Source organism: Macaca mulatta, chromosome 13, assembly GCF_049350105.2.
Source record: "Macaca mulatta isolate MMU2019108-1 chromosome 13, T2T-MMU8v2.0, whole genome shotgun sequence".
Taxonomy (NCBI): domain Eukaryota; kingdom Metazoa; phylum Chordata; class Mammalia; order Primates; family Cercopithecidae; genus Macaca; species Macaca mulatta.
This window is the reverse complement of record NC_133418.1, coordinates 78,314,059-78,339,544: the sequence shown is the minus strand read 5'-3', so window position 1 is coordinate 78,339,544 and position 25,486 is coordinate 78,314,059. Positions and strand designations below refer to the sequence as shown.

The 25,486-nt window shown below is 43.8% G+C and overlaps 1 protein-coding gene across 1 annotated transcript; it reads right to left on the bottom strand.

Annotated features, from left to right (window-relative positions):
• Positions 1-7,382: 7,382 nt before the first annotated feature.
• Positions 7,383-21,397, bottom strand: ATP6V1E2 (ATPase H+ transporting V1 subunit E2). Its single transcript, NM_001194583.2, is given in 2 exon segments — positions 7,383-8,344; positions 21,124-21,397. A coding segment is annotated over 1 exon segment (681 nt). The 5' UTR covers positions 8,248-8,344; positions 21,124-21,397; the 3' UTR covers positions 7,383-7,566.
• Positions 21,398-25,486: the final 4,089 nt, after the last annotated feature.

The following is a 25,486-nucleotide window of genomic DNA, read 5'->3' as shown; positions in this document are numbered from 1 at the left end:
ACTTCATTCACATTAGAATGTTCCTTTGTGAAGGCTGGGCCTTAACTGTCTTGTTCATTGCAAGGGATGCAGTGCCTGGCAGAGTGCCTGACACTTGGTAACTACTCAATAAATATTTGTCAAATGAATGAATGAATAAGAGGTCTACTGATTTGAATTTAACTGAATGAAAACCCAGGGTTCAATTTCCAAACAAGCAAAGAAAAAAATCTTCAAACCCTCCCTATTGTTCTCCTTCTACCAGTTGAACCCCAACCCATTTTGTTTCTACTCCCTCCCCTCCGCTTCCTTCCCTCTCTCCCTTCCTTTCTTTCTTCCTTCCAGTCTTTCCCTGGGCCCCTCAAGTCACATCCCTTGTGCAGTCACCCACAGGCACCCCTTCTCTGTGGGCCTTCATTTTCACTGAGCCCTGAGGTCACAATACCCTGGGAAGGAGAAATGAAGGATTTTCCAAGGACCCAGCTGTGGCCACGCACTTTCTGTCCTCTCTGTCCTGCTGGAAGCCAAAGTTCTTAAGCTTCTGTACAGCAAGTTTTTTGTAAAATGAATGATGACAACTTAGTCTTTTCAGGCTTTCTGTTTGCAGTCCCAGGAGGCTTCTTAGCTGGTGATGACCCTGGACTACTTCCTGGCTTCCTCTGGGCTTTGGATTCAGACAAACATTTGGCTCTCAAGATCCCTTCATGCTCTAAACCTTCTGTAATCTCCAGGACATGAATCCACTCAGGTTTGGTAGGAACTAGGGTGAGTCAAACATCACCCTCTAAAGGCTCATTTCCCAGAGATGAAAGCACGTGCTGGGTGCTCTCACTCCAAGGATGTGCTGGAGGGTGTGGGGAACCGGGCTCAGGGCCTATCTGGACTGATCCCCTTTTGCTGCATCCACAGCGGGAAGCAGAGTAACTCAACTCCCAATGAAAGGAGTTAAGAAAAGAAACTTTATCTGAGGAATACAAGTCCTTTTAATGATCAGGCCCAGAGAGACACTAAAACGAGACAGCAATCATGTCCAACTGCCCTGCTCTGAACAATGTGTTCGTCTCTTGAAGCTGCTTGCTATCACCACAGTAGCTATAGATCAACCTAATAATGCCCTACCAGGCACTATAACCCACGCTCTATAGCTTAACAATGTACAGCCAATCAAATCAATGTTATTTATGTAAACCAATGAGAATTCCTGACAAACAACTTTATATCAACCCATGCCCTATGTTCTGCTTTTGCCTTTAAAAATCCGCTTGTAACTTCAGCTAATCAGAGTGTATATTTAGGGCAACTTGAATCTATGCTCACAGGTTGCAGTCCTCAAACTTGACCCAAATAAACTCTCTACTTATATTAATTTTGTCTTTGCTTCTACCTTTTAGGTTGACATATTGCTGTTCTGTAAGGCAAGACCACCGGGTGAGCTGTGTGATTGTGCAGGAAAGCAGGGGGCACCAGGAAAGGTGAGGGTTTATCGTGCTTTAGGACTGCGCATAGGAAGGTGGGGGTGGGAGGTGAGACTAGAGTCCTTTCCCAGTGCTGTCAGTACCAGGTGTGATTTCAGAGATGAACTCGTGAATTGGAAGGGGTGGCTGGGTGGACTGGGGAGAGCATAGGATGGGGGCAAAGGCTTGAGCAATGTCCCTGGGGAGCCCAGGAAGGGGCTGCAGTTGCTCCCTAGAGGTGATGGGGGGTGTGTGTGGTTGGGCCCAGAGTTGATCTGCTGACCCACTTCCAGGGGCCCTATGAGCCCAGGGTCAGAGATGAAGCCCTGCAGCATTTTCTGTTGGTTCCACTGCCTTCTCTGAGGTCCTGCCACACAGTCAAAGCATCCCCTCCATCTCTGGCTCTCCAGGCAGCTCAGGATCAGAACCAAATCCACACCCTCCCTTCACCAAGTTACTCTGCCTCCCATCCTCAGGAGGCAGCTGGCCTCCTAGCATGTGGGGCAGGACCTCCTTGCTGTGTGTTCGGTTCCTCCAGCTCTTCCCCAGCAGGGAGTGAGTCTACAGCAGTCCCATCACCACAAGCAAAGCCTCTGCATCAGTAGCAGACAGCTTCTCTTGCGCCTGGGGAGGAAGTGTTAATGAGGAGAGGTGTGGGGAAGGGTTGTGCCTGCCTGCCGTTTTAACAGTTTGCTCCTTTTGGCTCACGGGACCGAGGAGCTTACACAAGGAACATGCCTTCTAGAGGGGAGAATGTTAATGCCAATAAAGCATGCATGTTAGTTTGTACCATTCACTCAACTAAGAGAATGCACCCAGTGCAAACCTTTCTAAGGTAAAGACCTCTACAGGGCCATAGTTGTCGGAGCTCAACAGGATGGTGACAGGTAGCCCACCCCAAAGGTCAACTCTAGCCTTGATGGCCACATAGACATGAAGGCTAAGATGTGCCTCTCCCACGGCTGAGGCCCCCATGGAGGACACAGACCAGGCCCAGTCCCTCCAGAGCCTCCTGCCTCTGCACCCGGGTCCAAAGCAAAGCCCCTTCCATCTGTTTCCCATGGAGGGATGGGACTCAATAAACCCTCAGGCAAGCCCAGGAGTAACCAATCACTGGACTGAAGTGAGGCAGGGGGCACATCCTGCCTGAGTTTCAGGCTGTTCCCATCCACAGTCTTTTCCTGAGAGCAATAGGGGATTTTCTTGTCCAGAAAGATCCTTGGAATACAATGCACCACCTTTCCCCTGACCACCATCTCACATCCTTGCCCTTTTTTTTGGCCAAATCTATGGACTAGGAGAGGAGAGAGGCTCTGGAGTCCTCCATCCATAACCCAGAGCTAGGCCTGGAGAGAAGAATGTAACAATGATCAACACTTGTTCAGAACCTACTGTGTTAGGCACTAAAGTAACACAGCAGCAGGGGATGCAAAAAAGAGAAAAGATACAGTCTCTGTCCATAAGGAGCTGTGTCTAAAAAGATGAGAAACAGTAGATAAAGTTGCTGACAGTAAAGAAAAGCAGTGCGTGAAAAGTCCTCAATGAGAGACACAGTCCCTACATCCAGAGACTGCGGGAGGCCAAGGTTTTTGTGTTGCTGAGGGGACATGGTGAGGAAAAGGCTGGAACCCACGGGGTTGAGGGAGAATGCTGGGGGAGAAAGAGCTAATGTGTGGCAGCTCCAGCAGAGAGAAAAGTTGGAAAACATAGAGATGCTTAAATGCGACTTAGGGGAAAGTTTGTCCCACAGGTATGATGCAATGCTCTCCTCAACTTCCCACAAAACCTTTCATAAAACCTACGACTGCCCATTTTTGGGGGAGGTGAATTGATGTTGGGGGCAGCTAACAGATTGAGGGTGGCTCAGGGGGCCAGAGCTAGGGTAGGCCGAGGGGTTCAGACACTCCAGGGTTACAGCAGGAAGTGGGGGCTGACTTCCCGGAAGGGGAGGGGCTGGGGGCTTGATGAGCTGGGAAGTGGGTGCCTTGCTGGGCCTGGAATGATGGTGAGGAGAGAGGGGGGAAAGCTCGGAGGGTAGGGAGACTCTCATAAGAAAAAACTGTAAGATGATATGAAACTGTAATAAAGCCTCAAGCCTGGACAAGTGAAAAAAAATATATTGGGGTGGGGGAAGGGAGGAGGCATAGGACAGAAGTCACTAATTCTAATCTCTTCCACTTTTGTACCATGAAGTTCACCTGCCTCACGAAAGAGCGGGTAAGGTTATTTATCACCTCTCACTCAGGCTGATAAATAGCCCCCGTGCTCTCACGGGGAGCCCCCTGCCTCCAGTCTCTCCCCCGCATTAATGTGTCCTCCACCCACAGCGACACTGGAATAATCTTTCTGAAAGTCCAGCTGTCATTGTTTCATTCACTCTTAAAGTCCCTCAATGACCTCCTTATCACTCACCCACCAGAATTAAGTCAAAACGCCTGAGCAGGCCAGGTGTGGTGGCTCACGCCTATAATTCTAACACTTTGGGAGGCCGAGGCAGGAGGATTGCCTGAGCCCAGGAGGTCAAGACCAGCCTGGCCAACAGAGTGAGACCCGTCTCTACAAAGAATAAAAAAATTGGCCAGGTGTGGTGGTGCATGCCTGTAGTCCCAGCTACTCAGGGCTGGGGACCAAGCCCCCAGTCTATCCCCTTCTGGAAATTTGGCTCCCACTTCCTGCTGTAACCTGCTGAGGTGGGAGGAGCGCTTGAGCCTAGGAGCTTGAGGTTGCAGTGAGCCAAGATCACACAACTGCCCTTCAGTCTGGGCAACAGAGCAAGACCTTGTCTCAAAAACAAACAAAACAAAACAAACACACACACACACACACACACAGAAACAAAAACAAACAACCCCCCCCCCCCAACCTCCAGAGCAACACCCTGTAATGAGGCCCATCTTTCCACCTTCATCCATGGTCTCTTCCTCCTCACCCCTCACATTCCATCACCCCAAACTACACAAAGCTCCTCTAATGTGCCCTGCATTTTCACACCTCAGGGCCTTGGCACATGCTCTCCTTCTTTTGCCTGGAGGGCTTTCCCCAGCTCAACTGCCAGCACCCAGGAACCCTTCTGTTACCCTCCCTTCCTGCCACCGTCTTCCCACAGGGTTTCACATCACCACTAGGCTGGCACTTGCCACATTGTATCATTATCATGATCATCATCTGTTTATGTGTCTATGACTCCTTAAAGAACAGAACCAGATCATATTCTTCTTTGCAGCCCAGCACCCAGCACAGTGCCTGGCTCATCACTGGCATTTAGAAAATGTTCACTGAGGCCGGGTGCAGTGGCTCGCATCTGTAATCCCAGCACTTTGGGAGGCCGAGGCGGACAGATCATGAGGTCACGAGTTCGAGACCAGCCTGACCAATATGGTAAAACCCCATCTCTACTAAAAATATAAAAATTAGCCAGGTGTGGTGGCACACGCCTGCAGTCCCAGCTACTTGGGAGGCTGAGGCAGAAGAATCGCTTGAACCCAGAAGGCGGAGGTTGCAGTGAGCCAAGATTGCGGCATTACACTACAGCCTGGGCGACAGAGCTAGACTCCATCTAAAAAAAAAAAAAAAAAAAAATTCTCATTGAATGACTAAATTTGAAACTCAAAAGGGCCCACAGAGAAGACACCCTGTGGGGAGTCTGTCCAGCTGACAAAGACCCTTCTTTCTCTGGGAACTGCCCCAGACACCAACTGGACCATAGATAGACACCTGACCCCAGTTTGGCCAAATAGATTCCCTCTGGGAAAGTGGAATGGACTTCAAGAGAAGCAAGTTTGTTTCTGGAACTATAACATGTCAACTTTGGAATGGTGGGGCATGCATACTCTACCATTTAAACTGGGCAACAGAGAAAGTCACTCCTTAAAGAAAGAAAAATGGCCACATAAAGGATTTCAGATGGCTTTCTGAGTCCCAGTTCCAGCCCTCTCCTGAGATCACAAAGGATTCCCGTTCTGGGTTCTGTGAGACACCCCACGTACTCGTAGCCTGTCCCTTACTTTGTGTTTGAGTTTCATGAAGTTTCTGTTCCTTGCAGAGTCCTAACCACACAGGCCAACCTTTGCCCTCAGCAGAGCATCTTGGGATTTTTTTTCTTCAAAAAAATTCTATTTTAATAAATAAAGCAACATCAGGTATGGACTAGGCCTTAAATCACACCTACGTATGCAGAACCCGCTATGTAATCTGCAGAGCCCAGTGCAAAATGAAAATGTGAGATCTGGCTAGGCACGGTGGCTTACGCCTGTAATTCCACACTTTGGGAGGCGAGGCGGGTGGATCACCTGAGGTCAGGAGTTCGAGACCAGCCTGGCCAATATAGTGAAACCCCGTGTCTATTGAAAATACAAAATTAGCCGGGTATAGTGGCATGAGCCTGTAAGGCTGAGGCAGGAGAATCACTTGAACCCAAGAGGCGGAGTTTGCAGTGAGCCACTATTGTGCCATTGCACTCTAGCCTGGGCAACAGGAGAGAAACTCCATCTCAAAAAAGAAGAAGAAGGAGAAAGAGAAGGAGAAGGAGAAGAAGACAGAAGAAGAAGAAAGGAAGAAAGAAGAAGAAGAAAGAAGGAAGAAGGAAAAAGGAAGAAGGACGAAGAAAGAAGAAAAAGAAAGAAAAGGTAAGATTCTTTGTTCAAAAAGCAGGAAAGAAGTGCCATGAACGGCACTAAAGTATAAAGCTTTTTTCTTTCTTCTGTAGTCTCTTCTTGACTTTTCATAGTGTTTATTTGCTATTTAATGTCTTTTTAAGTGAAGAAAATTTAAATTATTAGCATGAATTCTACCATTTAAAGTTTAAATTATTAGCATGAATTCTACCATTTACTTTTCTATTGTGCAATGCCTACATGCCAAGTCACAAAAGTTATATAATCTGTATTTCTTGGCTCCTCCCAGAAAGTGCCTCACACTGGCCAGAAAAGATGCATCCAAGTTCCCCTAGGCACTGAACTGTCCAAGGGAGGACGCTGCCAGGCACAGGGATACTTTACAGGCCAAGTGCAGATATTTACAAGCTCCTGAGGGTCCTGCCCTAAGACTCTGGTGCGGCAAGTTTGGCAGTGGTTGGGTCCCCCTTCCCACTAGCCACAAGTGCAGGCCTGGGCGAGGATCAGGGAAGCTGAGCTGGCATCTCTCCTTCCAGTGGGCAGGCTGCCCTATAGCGGACAGGAACTCCTAGGGTCTTTAAACCTCTACACCAGGACGGGCTCAGTATCTGGTGGGTAAGAGACTCACCCCTTCCCCCAAGTTGTCTACTGAACATGCCACGGAGCTGCCAGCCTTGGGCAGGGATTTCTGGCCCTGAAACTCCACAGAGCATGAAACCCCATTCTGACCCTCCCTGCATGTACACCAGGCCCCCGCCAGGGGCAGAGGGAAGCAATGCTCACTGGGTGAGGTGGAGGAAGGCTGGGCTTCAGGGCACCAGAGGACTGGGAAATGGTTAGCCAACAACCCATCCAAAGAAGGTAGGTAGACTTTGGGAGTCAGTACCATGCGTGAGCCAAGGCTCCAAACCCCTGGCACATGCCCCAATGTTCCATCAATGTCACTTACAAAACACACATTCAAAGATGAAATTCGGAATTTCAGGGCAGCAAATACAGATCACTAAACCCCAGATGCTGGGCCCTTCGGAGCATGGGTCCCTGTGTGACTGTGCTGGTTGGATGCCCATTAAGTTGATTCTGGACATGTGAGGAAAACCTCTAGACCTCATTAAATAACATCAGTTTGGGTACTGAAGCTGAAACAAAGGAAGAAAAACACACTTCATATGCATATTAAACTAGAGCACCCAGATCCACAGGCCAAGAACACTATTCACATCTCACACATTCACCACCTGAGGCCAAGCTGAAGAGCAGATGTCATCACTTCCTTCATCCCAGACTGCAGAATGGACCAGAAGCTGTGGCATGGATGGATGAATTGGAATTTGAATTCTGAGCATTAATTTGGGCTTTATTTCAAAGTTAACACTTTAGCCATCCAAGGGGTATTTCATGAAGAAAAACAGAACACTATCAGAGCATCAAAGAGGAGGAAACACTACTAGTTTCTTTTCCCCCCAAAACTTAAACTTTCGTGGTTTAGTGGTTCAACACTAGCTTCACTTCCCAGAGGCTTATATAAAGAACTTTCTGTTGGCGTTAGCACCAAACAAGGCCATTCGTATTTCTGGCATCTTTTCCTTCGCTGAGAGATCCAGTCGGCTTTCCAAGGTATTTGAAACCTTTATTCTCTGATTGCCACTGTAGACCTCCACACCTCCAGCTGCATTCACAGCCAGGTATGCCTCTTGATCAATCTGGACCTCCACATGTTTTTGGGAAATTGTCATGTATTCGGGGATGGCTTTTTGCACAGCAGCCTCCACCAGGAGGAGGTCCTGTGGCCGGCAGCGCACAATCATCACAGGTTCCAGCAGTCGGAGCAGACCCTGGAGCACCAGTTTATCCAGAAGCCCCTGGTAGACCTCTGGGTTCTCCACAATCCGGCTGAGTCTCAGCTTCGCCTCACTGAGCAAATCCGAGATGAGGTCATCTCGGGCTCTCAGGACTTTCAGCCTTGCCTGATTCCTCATGGTGGACATCTGGATTTTCTTCTGCTGCTCTATCTGCTTCTCCTTTTTCTCGTAATACTCCATAATCTTCAGTCGTTGGGTTTGCACAAGGCGTCCTTTCTCAATGTTAAACTCTTCCTCAGCCTTGGCATCGATTTCCTCTGCTTTCTCATTGGCTTCCTGCTCAATGAAAGCCATCATGTGCTTAATCTGCTTTTTCACATCGACATCACTCAGGGCCATGGGTGCTCTCAGAGGCGATGGCAGAGAGGGAGCTAGCACACTGGCTCCTTTAACTTAGGACAATTTCAGGAGTGTCTCTGGAATTCCACTTTCTCAGCTATACCAGTGAACAAGAGGACGAAAGAGAAAGTCAGAGGCTTTAGAGGAGGATTGCAGAGACTGTATATATAGGAATACATATATGTATTCCTATATACATATATATAGGAGACATATATATAGGAGACCCCTCACTTCACAGATGAGGAAACTGAGGTTCAGAGAGGGAACACAATTCATCCAAGTTTATACTCTAGAAGAACAGAGACTTGAACCTGGGTCTCCAGAATTCCATCCCTGCTACACTCACTATCATTGTCATCAAATAATAATGAGGCAGTTAGGGCAGACCTAGTCCAGAAGCTCTCTATGGAGCACCGGCCTGAGACTCAGATAGCAAGTCAACAGAATGGAAATACCAAATTAATACATAAATGGAAAGCATATCCACATTTTGGGGTCAGAAGGGTTGGGGAAAGTCTTAAGAAACTCGTGGTCAGCCAGGATTTAATCCAGAAAGGCTGCCTGGAGGTAGGAGGGTTGTAAGAACCTTCAAATGATACAGAGAAAAGGAATACTACTAAGCAGAAAATGGCGCCTTGGAGAGATGAGATTTGCTTTGTAACCTAGCATGAGATCCATCCTAAAGAATGTTCCATGTGCACTTGAGGAGAATGTGTATTGTGCTGCTGTTGGGTGGAATGTTCTGCATACATGTCTGTAAGTCCATTTGGTCTATAGTGTTGTTCAATTTCTCTGTTCTTTACTGATTTTCTGTCTGCATATTCTATCCACTATCTATTCACTTCCCAGAAGCTTATATTTAAAAACTTCATGGCTGAGAACAGTGGCTCATGCCTGTGATCCCAGCACTTTGGGAGGCCAAGGCAGGTGGATCATGAAGCCAGGAGATAGAGACCATCCTGGCCAACATGGTGAAACCACATCTCTACTAAAATACAAAAAAATTAGCCAGGCATGGTGGCATGTGCCTGTAGTCCCAGCTACTCAGGAGGCTAAGGGAGGGGAATCACTTGAACTCAAGAGGCAGAGGTTGCAGTGAGCTGAGATCGCACCACTGCACTCCAGCCTGGTGACAGAGCAAGACTCCATTTCAAAAAACAAAACAAAACAAAACTTTATATACTTTATATAAGTCTAGACCTCCCCACTTCCCTAGAGCTCATATAAGGGAAGGGGGAGAGATTGAAGGTGGTCTTTTTACTGGAAGTGATTTCCAAACCTGGATGTATATCTGAACCACTTGGAGGATCTTTAAGAAACATAGCTTTTAGCGTGGTGACTCACGCCTGTAATCCCAGCACTTTGGGAGGCCGAGCTGGGTGGATCACCTGAGGCCAATAGTTCAAGACCAACCTGGCCAACATGGTGAAATCCCATCTCTACTAAAAATACAAAAATTAGCTGGGCGTGGTGGTGGCTGCCTGTAATCCCGGCTATTCAGGGAGCTGAGGCAGGAGAATCACTTGAACCTGGGAGGTGGAGGTTCCAGTGAGCTGAGCTTGCGCTATTGCAGTCCAGCCTGGGCGACAAGAATGAGATTCTGTCTCAAAAAATAAAAAAATAAATAAAAAGAAAAAGAAAATATAGCTTTTAAGGCCCCAACACTATACCTACTGAATCAGAATCTCTGCCAGTAAGGTCTGGGAATCCATATCTTTGAAAGGCTCCTGGGATGCTCAACAAGCCCAGGAAAAGGATGTATGAACAAAATGAGAATATCAAAAAAGATATAGAAAATATGAAAAAGAACCAAACAAATTTTGGAGCTGAAGAATACAATAACTGAACTGAAAAAACTCACTAGAGGAGTTCAACAGGAAAAGATCAGTGAGCTTGAAGATACAACATTTGAAATTATCCAGTCAAAGGAGCAAAAAAAAAAAAAAAAAAAAGAATAACAGAGAGAAAAGAAAGCCTAAGAGACTTATGGGACGCCATCAAGCAGACCAATATATGCATTATGGGAGTCTCAAAAGAAGTCTGGGAAAAAAGGATAGAAAGTTTTTAAAGAAATAATGGCCAAAAACTTCTCAAATCTGGAGAAGGAAATGTCTATCCACATTCAAGAAGTCTAATGGACTTGAACTAAGATAAACCCAAAAAAGTCCTTATCAAGACACATTATAATCAAATTGTCAAAAGTCAAAGACAGAGATAATTTTGAAAGCAGAAAGAGAAAAGAGTCTCATCACATATAAGGGAGCTTCCATAAGACTACCAGTGGATTTCTCAGTAGATATCTTGTAGTACAGGAAAGAGTAAGATGATATATTCAAAGGGATGGAAAAAAAACCCCTGCTAATCAATAATACTATATTTGGAAAAACTGTCCTTCGAAAATGAAAGAAAACTAAAGATGTTGCTAGATAAACAAAAGCTGAGGAAGTTCATCACCACTAGACCTACCTTACAAGATATACTAAAGGGAACCCTTCTATTTCAAATGAAAGGCCACTAGACAGCATATGAAAGTATAAAGCTCACTAGTAAAGATAAAGATACTGGCAAATACAGAACACTGTAATACTGTAATGGTGGTATGTAAATCACTTTTAATTCTGGTATAGAAGTTAAAAGGTTGGGGGGCGCCCAAGATGGCCGAATAGGAACAGCTCCAGCCTCCAGCTCCCAGTGTGAGTGACACAGAAGACGGGTGATTTCTGCATTTTCAACTGAGGTACTGGGTTCATCTCACTGGGGTGTGTCGGACAGTTGGTGCTAGTCAATGGGTGCAGCCCAACCAGCGAGAGCTGAAGCAGGGCGAAGCATTGCCTCACCTGGGAAGCACAACGGGGAAGGGAATTCCTTTTCCTAGCCAAGGGAAACTGAGATACACAACACCTGGAAAATCGGGTAACTCCCCCCCAATACTGTGCTTTACCAAGGGTCTTAGCAAACAGCACACCAGGAGATTATATCCCATGGCTGGCCCGGAGGGTCCTACGCCCACGGAGCCTCCCTCATTGCTATCACAGCAGTCTGAGATCTAACTGCAAGGTGGCAGCAAGGCTGGGGGAGGGGCACCTGCCATTGCTGAGGCTTAAGTAGGTAAACAAAGCCACTGGGAAGCCCGAATTGGGTGGAGCCCACCACAGCTCAAGGAGGCCTGCCTGCCTCAGTAGACTCCACCTCTGGGGACAGGGCATAGCTAAACAAAAAGCAGCAGAAACCTCTTTAGATGTAAATGTCCCTGTCTGACAGCTTTGAAGAGAGCAGTGGTTCTCCCAGCACAGAGGTTTAGATCTGAGAAAGGACAGACTGCCTGCTCAAGTGGGTCCCTGACCCCTGAGTAGCCTAACTGGGAGACATCCCCCACTAGGTGCAGACTGACACCTCACACCTCACATGGCTGGGTACACCTCTGAGACAAAGCTTCCAGAGCAAGAATCAGACAGCAGCACTTGCTGTCAGCAATATTCTATCTTCTGAAGCCTCTGCTGCTGATACCCAGGCAAACAGGGTCTGGAGTGGACCTCAAGCAAACTCCAACAGACCTGCATCTGAGGGTCCTGACTGTTAGAAGGAAAACTAACAAACAGAAATGACACCCACACCAAAACCCCATCAGTAAGTCACCATCATCAAAGACCAAAGGCAGATAAAACCACAAAGATGGGGGAAAAGCAGTGCAGAAAAGCTGCAAATTCAAAAAATGAGAGTGCATCTCCCCCTCCAAAAGAACGCAGCTCATCACCAGCAAGGGAACAAAGCTAGACACAAAATGACTTTGACGAGCTGAGCGAAGAAGGCTTCAGTCAATCAAACTTCTCAGAGCTAAAGGAGGAACTACGTACCCAGTGCAAAGAAACTAAAAACCTTGAAAAAAGAATGGAAGAATGGATAACAAGAAAAACCAATGCAGAAAAGTCCATAAATGAACTGATAGAGATGAAAACCATGACACAAGAACTACGTGACAAATGCACAAGCTTCAGTAACCAACTCGATCAACTGGAAGAAAGAGTATCAATGACTGAAGATCAAATGAATGAAATGAACTGAGAAGAGAAGTTTAGAGAAAAAAGAGTAAAAAGAAATGAACAAAGCCTCCAAGAAATATGGGATTATGTGAAAAGACTAAATCTACGTCTGATTGGTGTGCCTGAACGTGACGGGGAGAATGGAACCAAGTTGGAAAACACTCTGCAGGATATTATCCAGGAGAACTTCCCCAACCTAGCAAGGCAGGCCAACATTCAAATTCAGGAAACACAGAGAACACCACAAATATACTCCCTGAGAAGAGCAACTCCAAGACACATAATTGTCAGATTCACCAAAGTTGAAATGAAGGAAAAAATGTTAAGGGCAGTCAGAGAGAAAGGTCAGGTTACCCACAAAGGGAAGCCCTTTAGACTAACAGCAGATCTCTCGGCAGAAACTCTACAAGCCAGAAGAGAGTGGAGGCCAATATTCAACATTCTTAAAGAAGAGAATTTTCAACCCAGAATAGCATATCCAGCCAAACTAAGTTTCATAAGTGAAGGAGAAATAAAATTCTTTACAGACAAGCAAATGCTGAGAGATTTTGTCACCACCAGGCCTGCCCTACAAGAGATCCTGAAGGAAGCACTAAACATGGAAAGGAACAACTGGTACCAGCCATTGCAAAAATATGCCAAAATGTAAAGACCGTCAATGCTAGGAAGAAACTGCATCAACTAACAAGCAAAACAACCAGCTAATATCATAATGACAGGATCAAATTCACACATAACAATATTAACCTTAAATGTAAATGGACTAAATGGTCCAATTAAAAAACAAAGACTGGCAAACTGGATAAAAAGTCAAGACCCATCAGTTTGCTGTATTCAGAAGACCCATCTCACGTGCAGAGACACACATAGGCTCAAAATAAAGGGATGGAGGAAGATCTACCAAGCAAATGGAAAACAAAAAAAAGGCAGGGGTTGCAATCCTAGTCTCTGATAAAACAGACTTTAAACCAACAAAGATCAAAAGAGACAAAGAAGGCCATTACATAATGGTAAAGGGATCAATTCAACAAGAAGAGCTAACTATCCTAAATATATATGCACCCAATACAGGAGCACCCAGATTCATAAAGCAAGTCCTTAGAGACTTACAAAGAGACTTAGACTCCCATACAATAACAACGGGAAACTTTAACACTCCACTGTCAACATTAGACAGATCAATGAGACAGAAAGTTAACAAGGATATCCAGGAATTGAACTCAACTCTGTACCAAGTGGACCTAATAGACATCTACAGAACTCTCCACCTCAAATCAACAGAACATACATTATTCTCAGCACCACATCACACTTATTCCAAAATTGACCACATAGTTGGAAGTAAAGCACTCCTCAGCAAAAGCAAAAGAACATGAATTATAACAAACTGTCTCTCAGACCACAGTGCAATCAAACTAGAACTCAGGACTAAGAAACTCAATCAAAACCACTCAACTACATGGAAACTGAACAACCTGACCCTGAATGACTACTGGGTACATAACGAAATGAAGGCAGAAATAAAAATGTTCTTTGAAACCAATGAGAACAAAGATACAACATACCAGAATCTCTGGGACACATTTAAAGCAGTGTGTAGAGGGAAATTTATAGCACTAAATGCCCACAAGAGAAAGCAGGAAAGATCTAAAATTGACAATTAAAAGAACTAGAGAAGCAAGAGCAAACACATTCAAAAGTCAGCAGAAGGCAAGAAATAACTAAGATCAGAGCAGATCTGAAGGAGATAGAGACACAAAAAACCCTTAAAAAATCAATGAATCCAGGAGCTGGTTTTTTTAAAAGATCAACAAAATTGATAAACCGCTAGCAAGACTAATAAAGAAGAAAAGAGAGAGGAATCAAATAGACGCAATAAAAAATGATAAAGGGAATATCACCACTGACCCCACAGAAATACAAACTACCATCAGAGAATACTATAAACACCTCTACGCAAATAAACTAGAAAACCTAGAAGAAATGGATAAATTCCTGGACATACACACTCTCCCAAGACTAAACCAGGAAAAAGTTGAATCCCTGAATAGACCAATAGCAGGCTCTGAAATTGAGGCAATAATCAATAGCCTACCAACCAAAAGAAGCCCAGAACCAGCCAGATTCACAGCCAAATTCTACCAGAGGTACAAGGAGGAGCTGGTACCATTCCTTCTGAAACTATTCCAATCAATAGAAAAAGACGGAATCCTCCCTAACTCATTTTATGAGGCCAACATCATCCTGATACCAAAGCCTGGCAGAGACACAACAAAAAAAGAGAATTTTAGAACAACATCCCTGATGAACATTGATGCAAAAATCCTCAATAAAATACTGGCAAACCAAATCCAGCAGAAGATCAAAAAGCTTATCTACCATGATCAAGTGGGCTTCATCCCTGGGATGCAAGGCTGGTTCAACATATACAAATCAATAAATGTAATCCAGCATATAAACAGAACCAAAGACAAAAACGACATGATTATATCAATAGATCCAGAAAAGGCCGTTGACAAAATTCAACAGCCCTTCATGCTAAAAACTCTCAATAAATTCGGTATTGATGGAACGTATCTCAAAATAATAAGAGCTATTTATGACAAACCCACAGCCAACATCATACTGAATGCGAAAAAACTAGAAGCATTCCCTTTGAAAACTGGCACAAGACAGGGATGCCCTCTCTCACCACTCCTATTCAACATAGATAGTGTTGGAAGTTCTGGCTAGGGCGTATTCAATTAGGAAAAGAAGAAGTCAAATTGTCCCTATTTGCAGATGACATGATTGTATATTTAGAAAACCCCATCATCTCAGCCCAAAATCTCCTTAAGCTGATAAGCAACTTCAGCAAAGTCTCAGGATACAAAATCAATGTGCAAAAATCACAAGCATTCTTATACACCAATAACAGACAGAGAGCCAAATCATGAGTGAACTCCCATTCACAATTGCTTCAAAGATAATAAAATACCTAGGAATCCAACTTACAAGGGATGAGAAGGACCTCTTCAAGGAGAACTACAAACCACTGCTCAGTGAAATAAAAGAGGACACAAATAAATGGAAGAATATACCATGCTCGTGGATAGGAAGAATCAATATTGTGAAAATGGCCATACTGCCCAAGGTAATTTATAGATTCAATGCCATCCCCATCAAGCTACCAATGACTTTCTTCATAGAATTGGAAAAAAATACTTTAAAGTTCATATGGAACCAAAAAAGAGCCTGCATTGCCAAGACAATCCTAAGCCAAAAGAACAAAGCTGGAGGCATCACGCTACCTGACTTCAAACTGTACTACAAGGCTATAGTAACCAAAACAGCATGGTACTGGTACCAAAACAGAGATATAGACCAATGGAACAGAACAGAGCCCTCAGAAATAATACCACACATCTACAACCATCTGATCTTTGACAAACCTGACAAAAACAAGAAATGGGGAAAGGATTCCCTATTTAACAAATGGTGCTGGGAAAATTGGCTAGCCATAAGTAGAAAGCTGAAACTGGATCTTTTCCTTACTCCTCATATGAAAATTAATTCAAGATGGATTAGAGACTTAAATGTTAGACCTAAAACCATAATAACCCTAGAAGAAAACCTAGGTAATACCATTCAGGATACAGGCATGGGCAAGGACTTCATGTCTAAAACACCAAAAGCAACAGCAACAAAAGCCAAAATTGAAAAATGGGATCTAATTAAACAAAGAGCTTCTGCACAGCAAAAGAAACTACCATCAGAATGAACAGGCAACCTACAGAATGGGAGAAAATTTTTGCAATCTACTCATCTGACAAAGGGCTAATATCCAGAACCTACAAAGAACTCAAACAAATTTACAAGAAAAAAACAACCCCATCAAAAATTGGGCAAAGGATATGAACAGACACTTCTCAAAAGAAGACATTTATACAGCCAACAGACACATGAAAAAATGCTCATCATCACTCACCATCAGAGAAATGCAAATCAAAACCACAACGAGATACCATCTCACACCAGTTAGAATGGCAATCATTAAAAAGTCAGGAAGCAACAGGTGCTGGAGAGGATGTGGAGAAATAGGAACACTTTTACACTGTTGTTGGGACTGTAAACTAGTTCAACCATTGTGGAAAACAGTGTGGCGATTCCTTGAGGATCTAGAACTAGAAATACCATTTGACCCAGCCATCCCATTACTGGGTATATACCAAAGGATTATAAATCATGCTGCTATAAGGACACATGCACATGTATGTTTATTGCGGCACTATTCACAATAGCAAAGACTTGGAATCAACCCAAATGTCCATCAGTGACAGACTGGATTAAGAAAATGTAGCACATATACACCATGGAATACTATGCAGCCATATAAAGGATGACTTTGTGTCCTTTGTAGGGACATGGATGTAGCTGGAAACCATCATTCTCAGCAAACTATCGCAAGAAAACCAAACACCACATGTTCTCACTCATAGGTGGGAATTGAACAATGAGATCACTTGGACACAGGAAGGAGAACATCACACACTGGGGCCTATTGTGGGGAGGGGGGAGAAGGGAGGGATAGCATTAGGAGATATACCTAATGTAAATGACAAGTTAATGGGTGCAGCACACCAACATGGCACCTGTATACATATGTAACAAACCTGCATGTTGTGCACATGTACTCTAGAACTTAAAGTATAATTAAAAAAAAAAAGAATGCTGTTTTCTTAGCTTGAGCTAAAGCTGTATCAAATAGCTATTCATAATTAATTTTTTTGTAAAATAGATATAGGCCTTTCATGTGACTCATATTAAATGTAAAATGCTCTTATTAGATAGCTATAGCACTGGCAATAGTTACCATTCATAAAAATAAAATTTTAAAAAGGCAAAATTAATTAATTAATACTTTTTTGTTAAAAAAAGTTAAAAGGCAAAACTATAAAAAGTAAATATAACTATAAAAATTTGTTAATGGATACATAATATAAAAAGATGTAATTTGTTGTATCAATAACAATGTTGGGGGGGTAAAAAAAGAGTTTTTGCTTGTGACTGAAGTTAATTCATCAGCTTAAAATAGACGGTTAAAATTATAACATGTTTCATGTTAGCCCACAGCTACCATAAAGAAAATACTTATGGAAGTTACACAAAATAAAATGTGAAAAGAATTGAAGTATGTTGCCACTGGGGGTTGGGGACAGGTGTGGGAGAGTCAAACACAAGGAAGATAGCAAGAGAGGAAAAGAGAGTCAAAAAGCCACGAGACAAAAAAACAGTTAACAAATGGCAACAGTCAGTCTTTCTCTATCAGTAATTACTTTAAATATAAATGGATTAAATGTTCCAATCAAAATATATAGAGTGGCTGAATGGATTAACAAAATAAACAAGAGCTTACTATTCGCTGTCTACAAGAGACTAATTTTAGAAATTAAGGACAGACAGACCGGGCATGGTGGCTCACGCCTGTAATCCCAGCACTTTGGGAGGCCAAGGTGGACAGATCATGAGGTCAGGAGATCAAGACCATCCTGACTAACACTAAAAATACAAAACAATTAGCCAGGCATGGTGGTGGGCGCCTGTAGTCCCAGCTACTCAGGAGGCTGAGGCAGGAGAATGGTGTGAACCGGGGAGGCAGAGCTTGCAGTGAGCCAAGATCGTGCCACTGCACTCTAGCCTGGGCGACAGAGTGAGACTCCATCTCAAGAAAAAAAAAGAAATTAAGGACACACACAGGCTGAAGGTGAAAGATGGAAAAATATATTCCATGCAAAAGTAACAAGAGAGGGCAGGGGTGCCCATACTTATATCAGACAAAATAGACCTTAAGTCAAGAACTGTCATAAGAGACAAAGACATTATATAATGATAAAAGGGTCAATTCACCTGGAAGATAGAACATTTATATATGTATCCAACATTGGAGCACCCAAATATATGAAGCAAGCATTGCCAGAACCAAAGGAAGAAATAGACAGCAATAATAGTAGGAGATTTCAATACCCTATTGTCAAAATGGAGAGAATATCCAGACAGAAAATCAGTAAAGAAACAGAGAACTTGAACAACATCATAGACCAAATGGACCTTAAAGACATATATGCAGAGCATTCCACCCAACAGCAGCACAATACACATTCTTCTCAAGTGCACATAGAACAGTCTTTAGGACAGATCACATGTTAGGTTATAAAACAAATCTCAATAAATTTAAGAAGATTGAAATCACACCAGGTATCTTTTCCAACTGTATAGAATGAAACTGGAAATCAATAGCCAAAGGAAAATTAGAAAACTCACACATATGTGGTAATCAAACAACACATCTTTGAACAACCAAGGGTTAAAGAGTAAGTCAGACCACGTACAGTGGCTCATGTCTATAGTCCCAACACTTTGGGAGGCTGAAGCAGGAATCACTTGAACCTGGGAGTGCGAGGCTGTAATAAGCTAATGAGGTGCCACTGCACTCCACTCTGGGCAACAGAATGAGACCCTGTCTCTAAAAAAAATTTTTTTTTAAAGAATAAGTCAAAAAGAAAACTAGAACATATCTTGAGAACAAATGAAAATGAAAATACAACATACCAAAGCTTATGAGATGCAGCAAAAGCAATTCTAAGAGGAATGTTTATAGTAGTAACATCTATATTAAAAAAAAAAAAAAAACTCTCAAGTTACCTAACTTCACACCTCAAGGAACTAGAATACTTGTTTACTGAAAACTATAAAACATTGCTTAAAGAAGTTAAAAACACAAATAAATGGAAAGACATCCCATGTTCATATGTTGGAAGAACTAATATTGTTAAAATGTCCATACTAATCAAAATGATCTACAGATTCTGTGCAATCCCTATCAAAATCCTGATGGTATTTTTTGCAGAAACAGGGTGGGAGAATTCTAAAATTCATATGGAATCACAAAGAACCCCAAATAGCCAAAAACAATCTTGAGAAAGAACAACAAAGCTAGAGGTCTCACACTTCCTGACTTCAAAATATACTACAAAGTTAAAGTAATTAAAACAGTATGGTACTGGCATAAAGCTAGATATATAGACCAATAGAAAAGAATGAAGAGCCCAGAAATAAACCCCACATTTACAATCAAATGATTATCAATAAGGGTGCCAAGACTACATAATGGGGGAAGGATAGTCTCTTCAATAAATGATGTTGGGAAAACTAGATGTTCATATGCAAAAGAATGAAATGGGACCCTTATTTTAAGCATACACAAAAATCAACTAAAAATTGATTGAAGACTTAAACATAAGGCCTGAAACAGTAAAATTCCTAGAAAGAAACATGCGGGAAAAGCTTCATAACATTGGTCTTGATGATTATTTCTTACATATGACACAGCACAGACAACAAAAGCAAAAATAGATAAATGAGATTGTGTAACATTTAAAAGCGTCTGTGCAGCAAATCAAACAATCCACAGAGTGAAAAGGTAACCAATGGAATGGGAAAAATATTTGCAAATCGTACATCTCATAAGAAGTTAATATCCAGAATACATAAGGAACTCTTACAACTCAAAGCAAAAGCAACAACAACAAACTTGATTTTAAAATGGGCAAAACACCTGAGTAGACATTTCTCCAAAGAAAACATACACAGGCCAACAGGAATAGGAAAACACATGCTCAACATCAATCATCAAGGAAATGCCAAGCAAAAGTACAATGAGATATAACTTTACTCCTGATAGGATGGTCATTATTTTTTTAAAAAGAAGAAAGAAAAAGAAAATAACAAGTGTTGGCAAGGATGTGCAGAAACTGGAACTCCTGTGCACTGGGTTGGTGGGAATGTAAAATGATGCAGCTGCTATGGAACACAGTATAGGGGTTATTCAACAAGTTAAAAGTAGAATTACCATATAATCCAGCAATCCCACTTCTGGGTATTTATTCAAAAGAACTGAAAATAGAATCTTGAAGAAATGTTTGCACACCAATGTTCAGGGAAGCATTATTCAAAATAACCAAGAGTAGAAACAATCTACCTGCTTATTGATGGATGGATAAAGAAAATGTGGCGTATACATAAAATGGAATATTACAAAGCCTTAAAAAGGAAGAAAATCCTGTCACATGTCACAACATAGATGGACTTTGAGGACATAATTCTAAGTAAAATAAGCCCATCATAGAAGATTAAATACTGCATGATTCCACTTATGGGATATTTAAAGTAGTCAAACTCATGGAACCAGGAAATATTAATAGAATGACAGTTTCCAGGGGTGGGGGTAGGGGAAATGGGGTTCTGTTCAATGGATGTAGTTTTTGTGATGCAAGATGAAAAAGTTCTAGAGACCTGCTGTATGGTAATGTGCATACAGTTAACAGTACTGTACCATACTCTTAAACATTTGTTATACAAACACACACACACACACACACACACACACATGCTATCCCAGAAAGCTGTACCACTTACCGAGCTTGGTGGAAAAACCACCCAGTGTTTGTGACAAAGACCGAGCCCTTGGGTTCAACCTTACAAAACGTTATTGGAAGTCAGAAAGAAAATTTATTTAGCCCATCCACTCCATTCATTACTTTAGGATTCACTTTTTTTAAAAAAAAACCCTGCATTTTTGTAACTGTAGCAAAAGTATTTTCTGTGCCTAAATAAGACAAGTCAATAGTGTGTGTGTGTGTGTGTGTGTGTGTGTGTGTGTGTTTTAAGGCTCCCTGGGTAACCCTGATGCTGACCAGCTTTAGGAACCACTGTCAATGAAAGCAGAGAGAGTACAAGGTCCAGGAAGCCCCAGGTTACGTGTATATAGGAAGAAATACACTAGGTGAAGCCTTACAAGTCTCCTGCCAGGGGCCTGCCTTTGCTCTGGCGCTGGGAGTCTGCACACAGAATGTGGAACTTGGAATGCACACTGGAACCTGGCACTGTTGATTCCTTCTTCACACAGATGACCCTTGCAGTCTGACCGGGCAGCTTGAATCCAAACAGCCAGGCTGTCACTGGGGAAGGCTGGCCAAGTTTGCCAAGAGGAGGCTAAAAGGGATTTCCTTGGCACCCGGGGCCATGACCGGGGTTATCCTTGCACACTCAGAATCTCAGTTAAGTTGGCACATGGTAGCCTTTAGCTCTAGGGTGGGCTCACCTTAACAGGTATGCTTGGGGACCCAGGCAGCCAGTTTGCTAATTTACTCATGAAAAATACAGCTGTCATGTCGGTGGATCATGGCCTCCTTTCCTTCTATGTGAGTTGCACGTGAAGCCAGATCTGAAGGTTGTTGAATAAGAAACCAGCACAAGCAAAATTCACCAGATGGTCTTTAAGAGAGCCACACCCACAACAGGGGATGCTGTGTTCCAGCTCATGAGGGAGGACATCCTCTTCATGCCCAGATAGGGCCTAATGGGCATCGCCAGCTTCCACAGCGTCGGCGTGGGCTCTGCAGTCAGACTGCCAGAATTCAGATCCTGATTCTGCACTTACCATTTGTATGACTTTGGCAAAGCAGTATACCTCTCAAGGCCTCAGTTTCCTCATCTGTATAATAAAAATAATAGCAGCCACATCATTGGATTATTGTAAGGATTAAATGAAAGAAGTGAGATGTTTAGCACAATGCTAGGCGTGGTTAATCTTCATGTCTGGTAGTTATTATTATCATCATGACCACTACTACTACTATTATTATCCTCGTCTCCTCTGATTTAGGCCTCACTCTTCATCACAGTTGTTCTGTGTGTACAGGATACCTATGAATGATTAGGTTTCCACTCACTAAAGTGGAAACATATTCTAGTCTTGCCTCTTTGTAACAAACTTAGCAGCCCTGCCTGGAGTTAGTGACCCTCCTCTCCACAACACTTCATGGTACCTTTGCCCACAGTCTCAGGTGGCCAGCCATATCCTTTGTGATGGTGGGGGAAGTTCCTGAATTCCATGGGATGAGGTGGAAGTCATCTCACAGTCTGTCACACACCTTTGCACCTGAATCTGCAGTCCTGAGTTCTCGTGTCCCCTCCCTGCACCCCCACTTCTAAATAGCTCATTAGTGCTGGCACATGAAGGCAGCTGCAGGGTGGGGCAGAGTTAAAAAGCAGGGATTGAGCAAGTGCCTCTGCAGGAACACGTGTGCCCATGTAATGTGTCTGGCAGATGTAACTTCCGGTCTGTCTGGGATAGAGATTATGAGCCCACATGGGCCTGTGACTTAAGCAAAACAACAAAACAAACCAAGAAATGTGAAACACACATGTCTGTTCTTGCACGAGGGCTCAGACACTTCTACACCGCTGAAGCAGGCGGATACTGTAAGTGGCATCCACTCCGCCTGTGCTGGGGACAGCAGAAAGGGCCCTGCAAGCCAGACTTGGCTCTCGTGAACCCTTCACTACAGGGGCCTCCCCCTAAACACAGCCTCAGTCCCACTTAACAGCTTTGGCTTATGCTGCTGTCTTGGCTATGTTTCCCTCCACTTAATAAATCCTATCCATATATTCAGGCCCAGTTTAAGCCCCACCACTCCTTGATCTCTGGACTCCTCCTCCAAATGACAGCATGGTCTGTTTTCCAGATACAATTCAGAGCTGGATTCAGTGTCTGTTTTGCCAGTTATTTTTGCTCCCTTTAGGAAACTTCTTTGAAAATGAGAATCTCCTTCCCTAGCAGGGACTGAGTGCAGATACATGCTCCTTTAACATGGATTGGTTGGATTAAAGGCTTGGGGATGGGAGGAATTTTTTTTTTTTTTTTTTTTTTTGCCTTTTAAAAAATTGCGAAATACAAAATGCAGTCAGACAAGTACATAAAACAGCAATGTCTGGCTTAATGAGTATTACGAGGCAAATATCCTTTAACCACCATCCAGATCAAGAGAACATTGCCGGCATCCCAGAAGCCTCTCCATATGACCTTTGGGAAGCAGACATTTCCAAACTGGTGATCGTATATTCGTGGGTGTGGGAAAGGTCTTTATTTCATTTTTATTTTTATTTATTTATTTATTTATTTATTTATTTTTTGAGACAGAGTCTCACTCTGTCGCCCAGGCTGGAGTGCAGTGGCCGGATCTCAGCTCACTGCAAGCTCCGCCTCCCGGGTTTACGCCATTCTCCTGCCTCAGCCTCCCGAGTAGCTGGGATTACAGCTACTCACCCGGCTAGTTTTTTGTATTTTTTTAGTAGAGACGGGGTTTCACTGTGTTAGCCAGGATGGTCTCGATCTCCTGACCTCGTGATCCACCCGTCTCGGCCTCCCAAAGTGCTGGGATTACAGGCTTGAGCCACCGCGCCCGGCCTATTTCATTTTTAGAAATGGGTCTCACCATTATGCTGAGGCTGACATCAAATTCTTGGGCTCAAGCAATCCTCCCACCTCGGCCTCCCAAGGCGCTGGGATTATGGCCATGGGCTACCTTGCCTGGCCTGGGAAGGATCTTTAGAGGAAGTGTGAGCTGGGAACTTCTTCTCGGGCCCATGCCTGCACGAGCGTGTGAGCATCTTGGGGAAGTGCCAAATCCACAGCACCATGAGATGGAGGAGGCAACCGCAGGGAGTGCTTGGTGGGCAAAATGTGTCTGTCAACCTGGAGCCCTGCTCAGACCCTGCAGCAACTGCTCTTCATTCCAGCTAGGATTTGTAAGCAAATCTGAGGTCAGATGTGTCTGGGTTGTGCTTCCTACCCCTAGGCAAAAGGGAAGCAGGACCAAACGTGGGCCTCCAGACACTTAGAGATTGCAGACTGAGGAAGGAGGAGAAGGGGCTTTCCAGAGCTGGGAGCACAGGGCCACTTACAGGGCCCAGGAAGTGGGTGAGAAAATGTAGAGGAGTAATGACTCCTTTGGGGGATTTTAAATATTGAGTATATGGGAAGTGGGGCATCCCCTCTTCTGTCTTTCTTTCTTTTATTATTTATTTATTTATTTTTGAGACAGAGTCTCACTCTGTCGCCCAGACTGGAGTGCAGTGGTGCGATCTTGGCTCACTGCAACCTCCGCCTCCTGGGTTCAAGCGATTCTCCTGCCTCAGCCTCCCGAGTAGCTGGGACTACAGGCGCGTACCACCACGCCTGGCTAATTTTTTGTATTTTTAGTAGAGGCGGAGTTTCACCATGCTAGCCAGGATGATTCGATCTCCTGACCTTGTGATCCATCCGCCTTGGCCTCCCCAAGTGCTGGGATTACAGGTGTGAGCCACTGTGCCCAGCCCTGTCTTTCAAAAAGTATTTTTTGGCTGAGTGAGGTGGCTCATGCCTGTAATTCCAACACTTTGGGAGGCAGAGGTAGAGGACTGCTTGAGCTCAGGAGTTCAAGACCAGCCTGGGTATCATAATGGGACCCCATCTCTACAATTGTGCTTTTTTTTTAATTAGCCAGGAATGATGGTGTGCGCCTAGCTACTTGGGAAGCTGTCCTAGCTACTTGGGAGGCTGAAGTGGGAGGATTGCTTGAGAGGTCAAGGCTGCAGTGAGCTGGGATTGTGCCTACTGCACTCCAACCTGGGCAACAGAGTGAGATCCTGTCTCAAAAAAAAAAAAAAATACTTACTGAATACCTACTATGTGTCAAGCACTGGGCAGACACCAGAGATAGAGCAGAGAACACAACAGACACCAGCTCTGCCTCCCAAGCCCATGAGGAATGGGGGAGAGGAACCATGGGCAGGTAATCACACTAAAGTAGGGTGTTTAGGAACTGACACTTCCAAGAAAGCCGAGAATGAAGGAATCCCATCCCTAAGCCTTCCTTCCAAGCTCATCATGGGCTCTTTTATAATATATTGGTTTTTTTTTTTTTCTTTACTTCTGCTAAAAAACAAAAACAAAAACAGGGCCAGGCACAGAGGCTCATGCCTATAATCCTAGCACTTTGGGAGGCCGAGGCAGGCAGATCAGGAGTGACCTCATATTTGAGGTCAGGAGTTCAAGACCAGCCTGGCCATCATGGCAAAACCCCATCTCTACTAAAAATACAAAAATTAGCTGGGCGTGGTGGTGGGCGGCTGTAGTCCCAGCTACTTAGGAGGCTGAGGTAGGAGAATGGCTTGAACTCAGGAAGCGGAGGTTGCAGTGCACCAAGATTGCACCATTGCACTCCAGCCTGGGTGACAGACCGAGACTCTAACTCAAAAAAATAAATAAATAAATAACAGAATAATGGCAGAACGTGCAGGTTTGTTACATAGGATATGTGTGCCGTGGTGGTCTG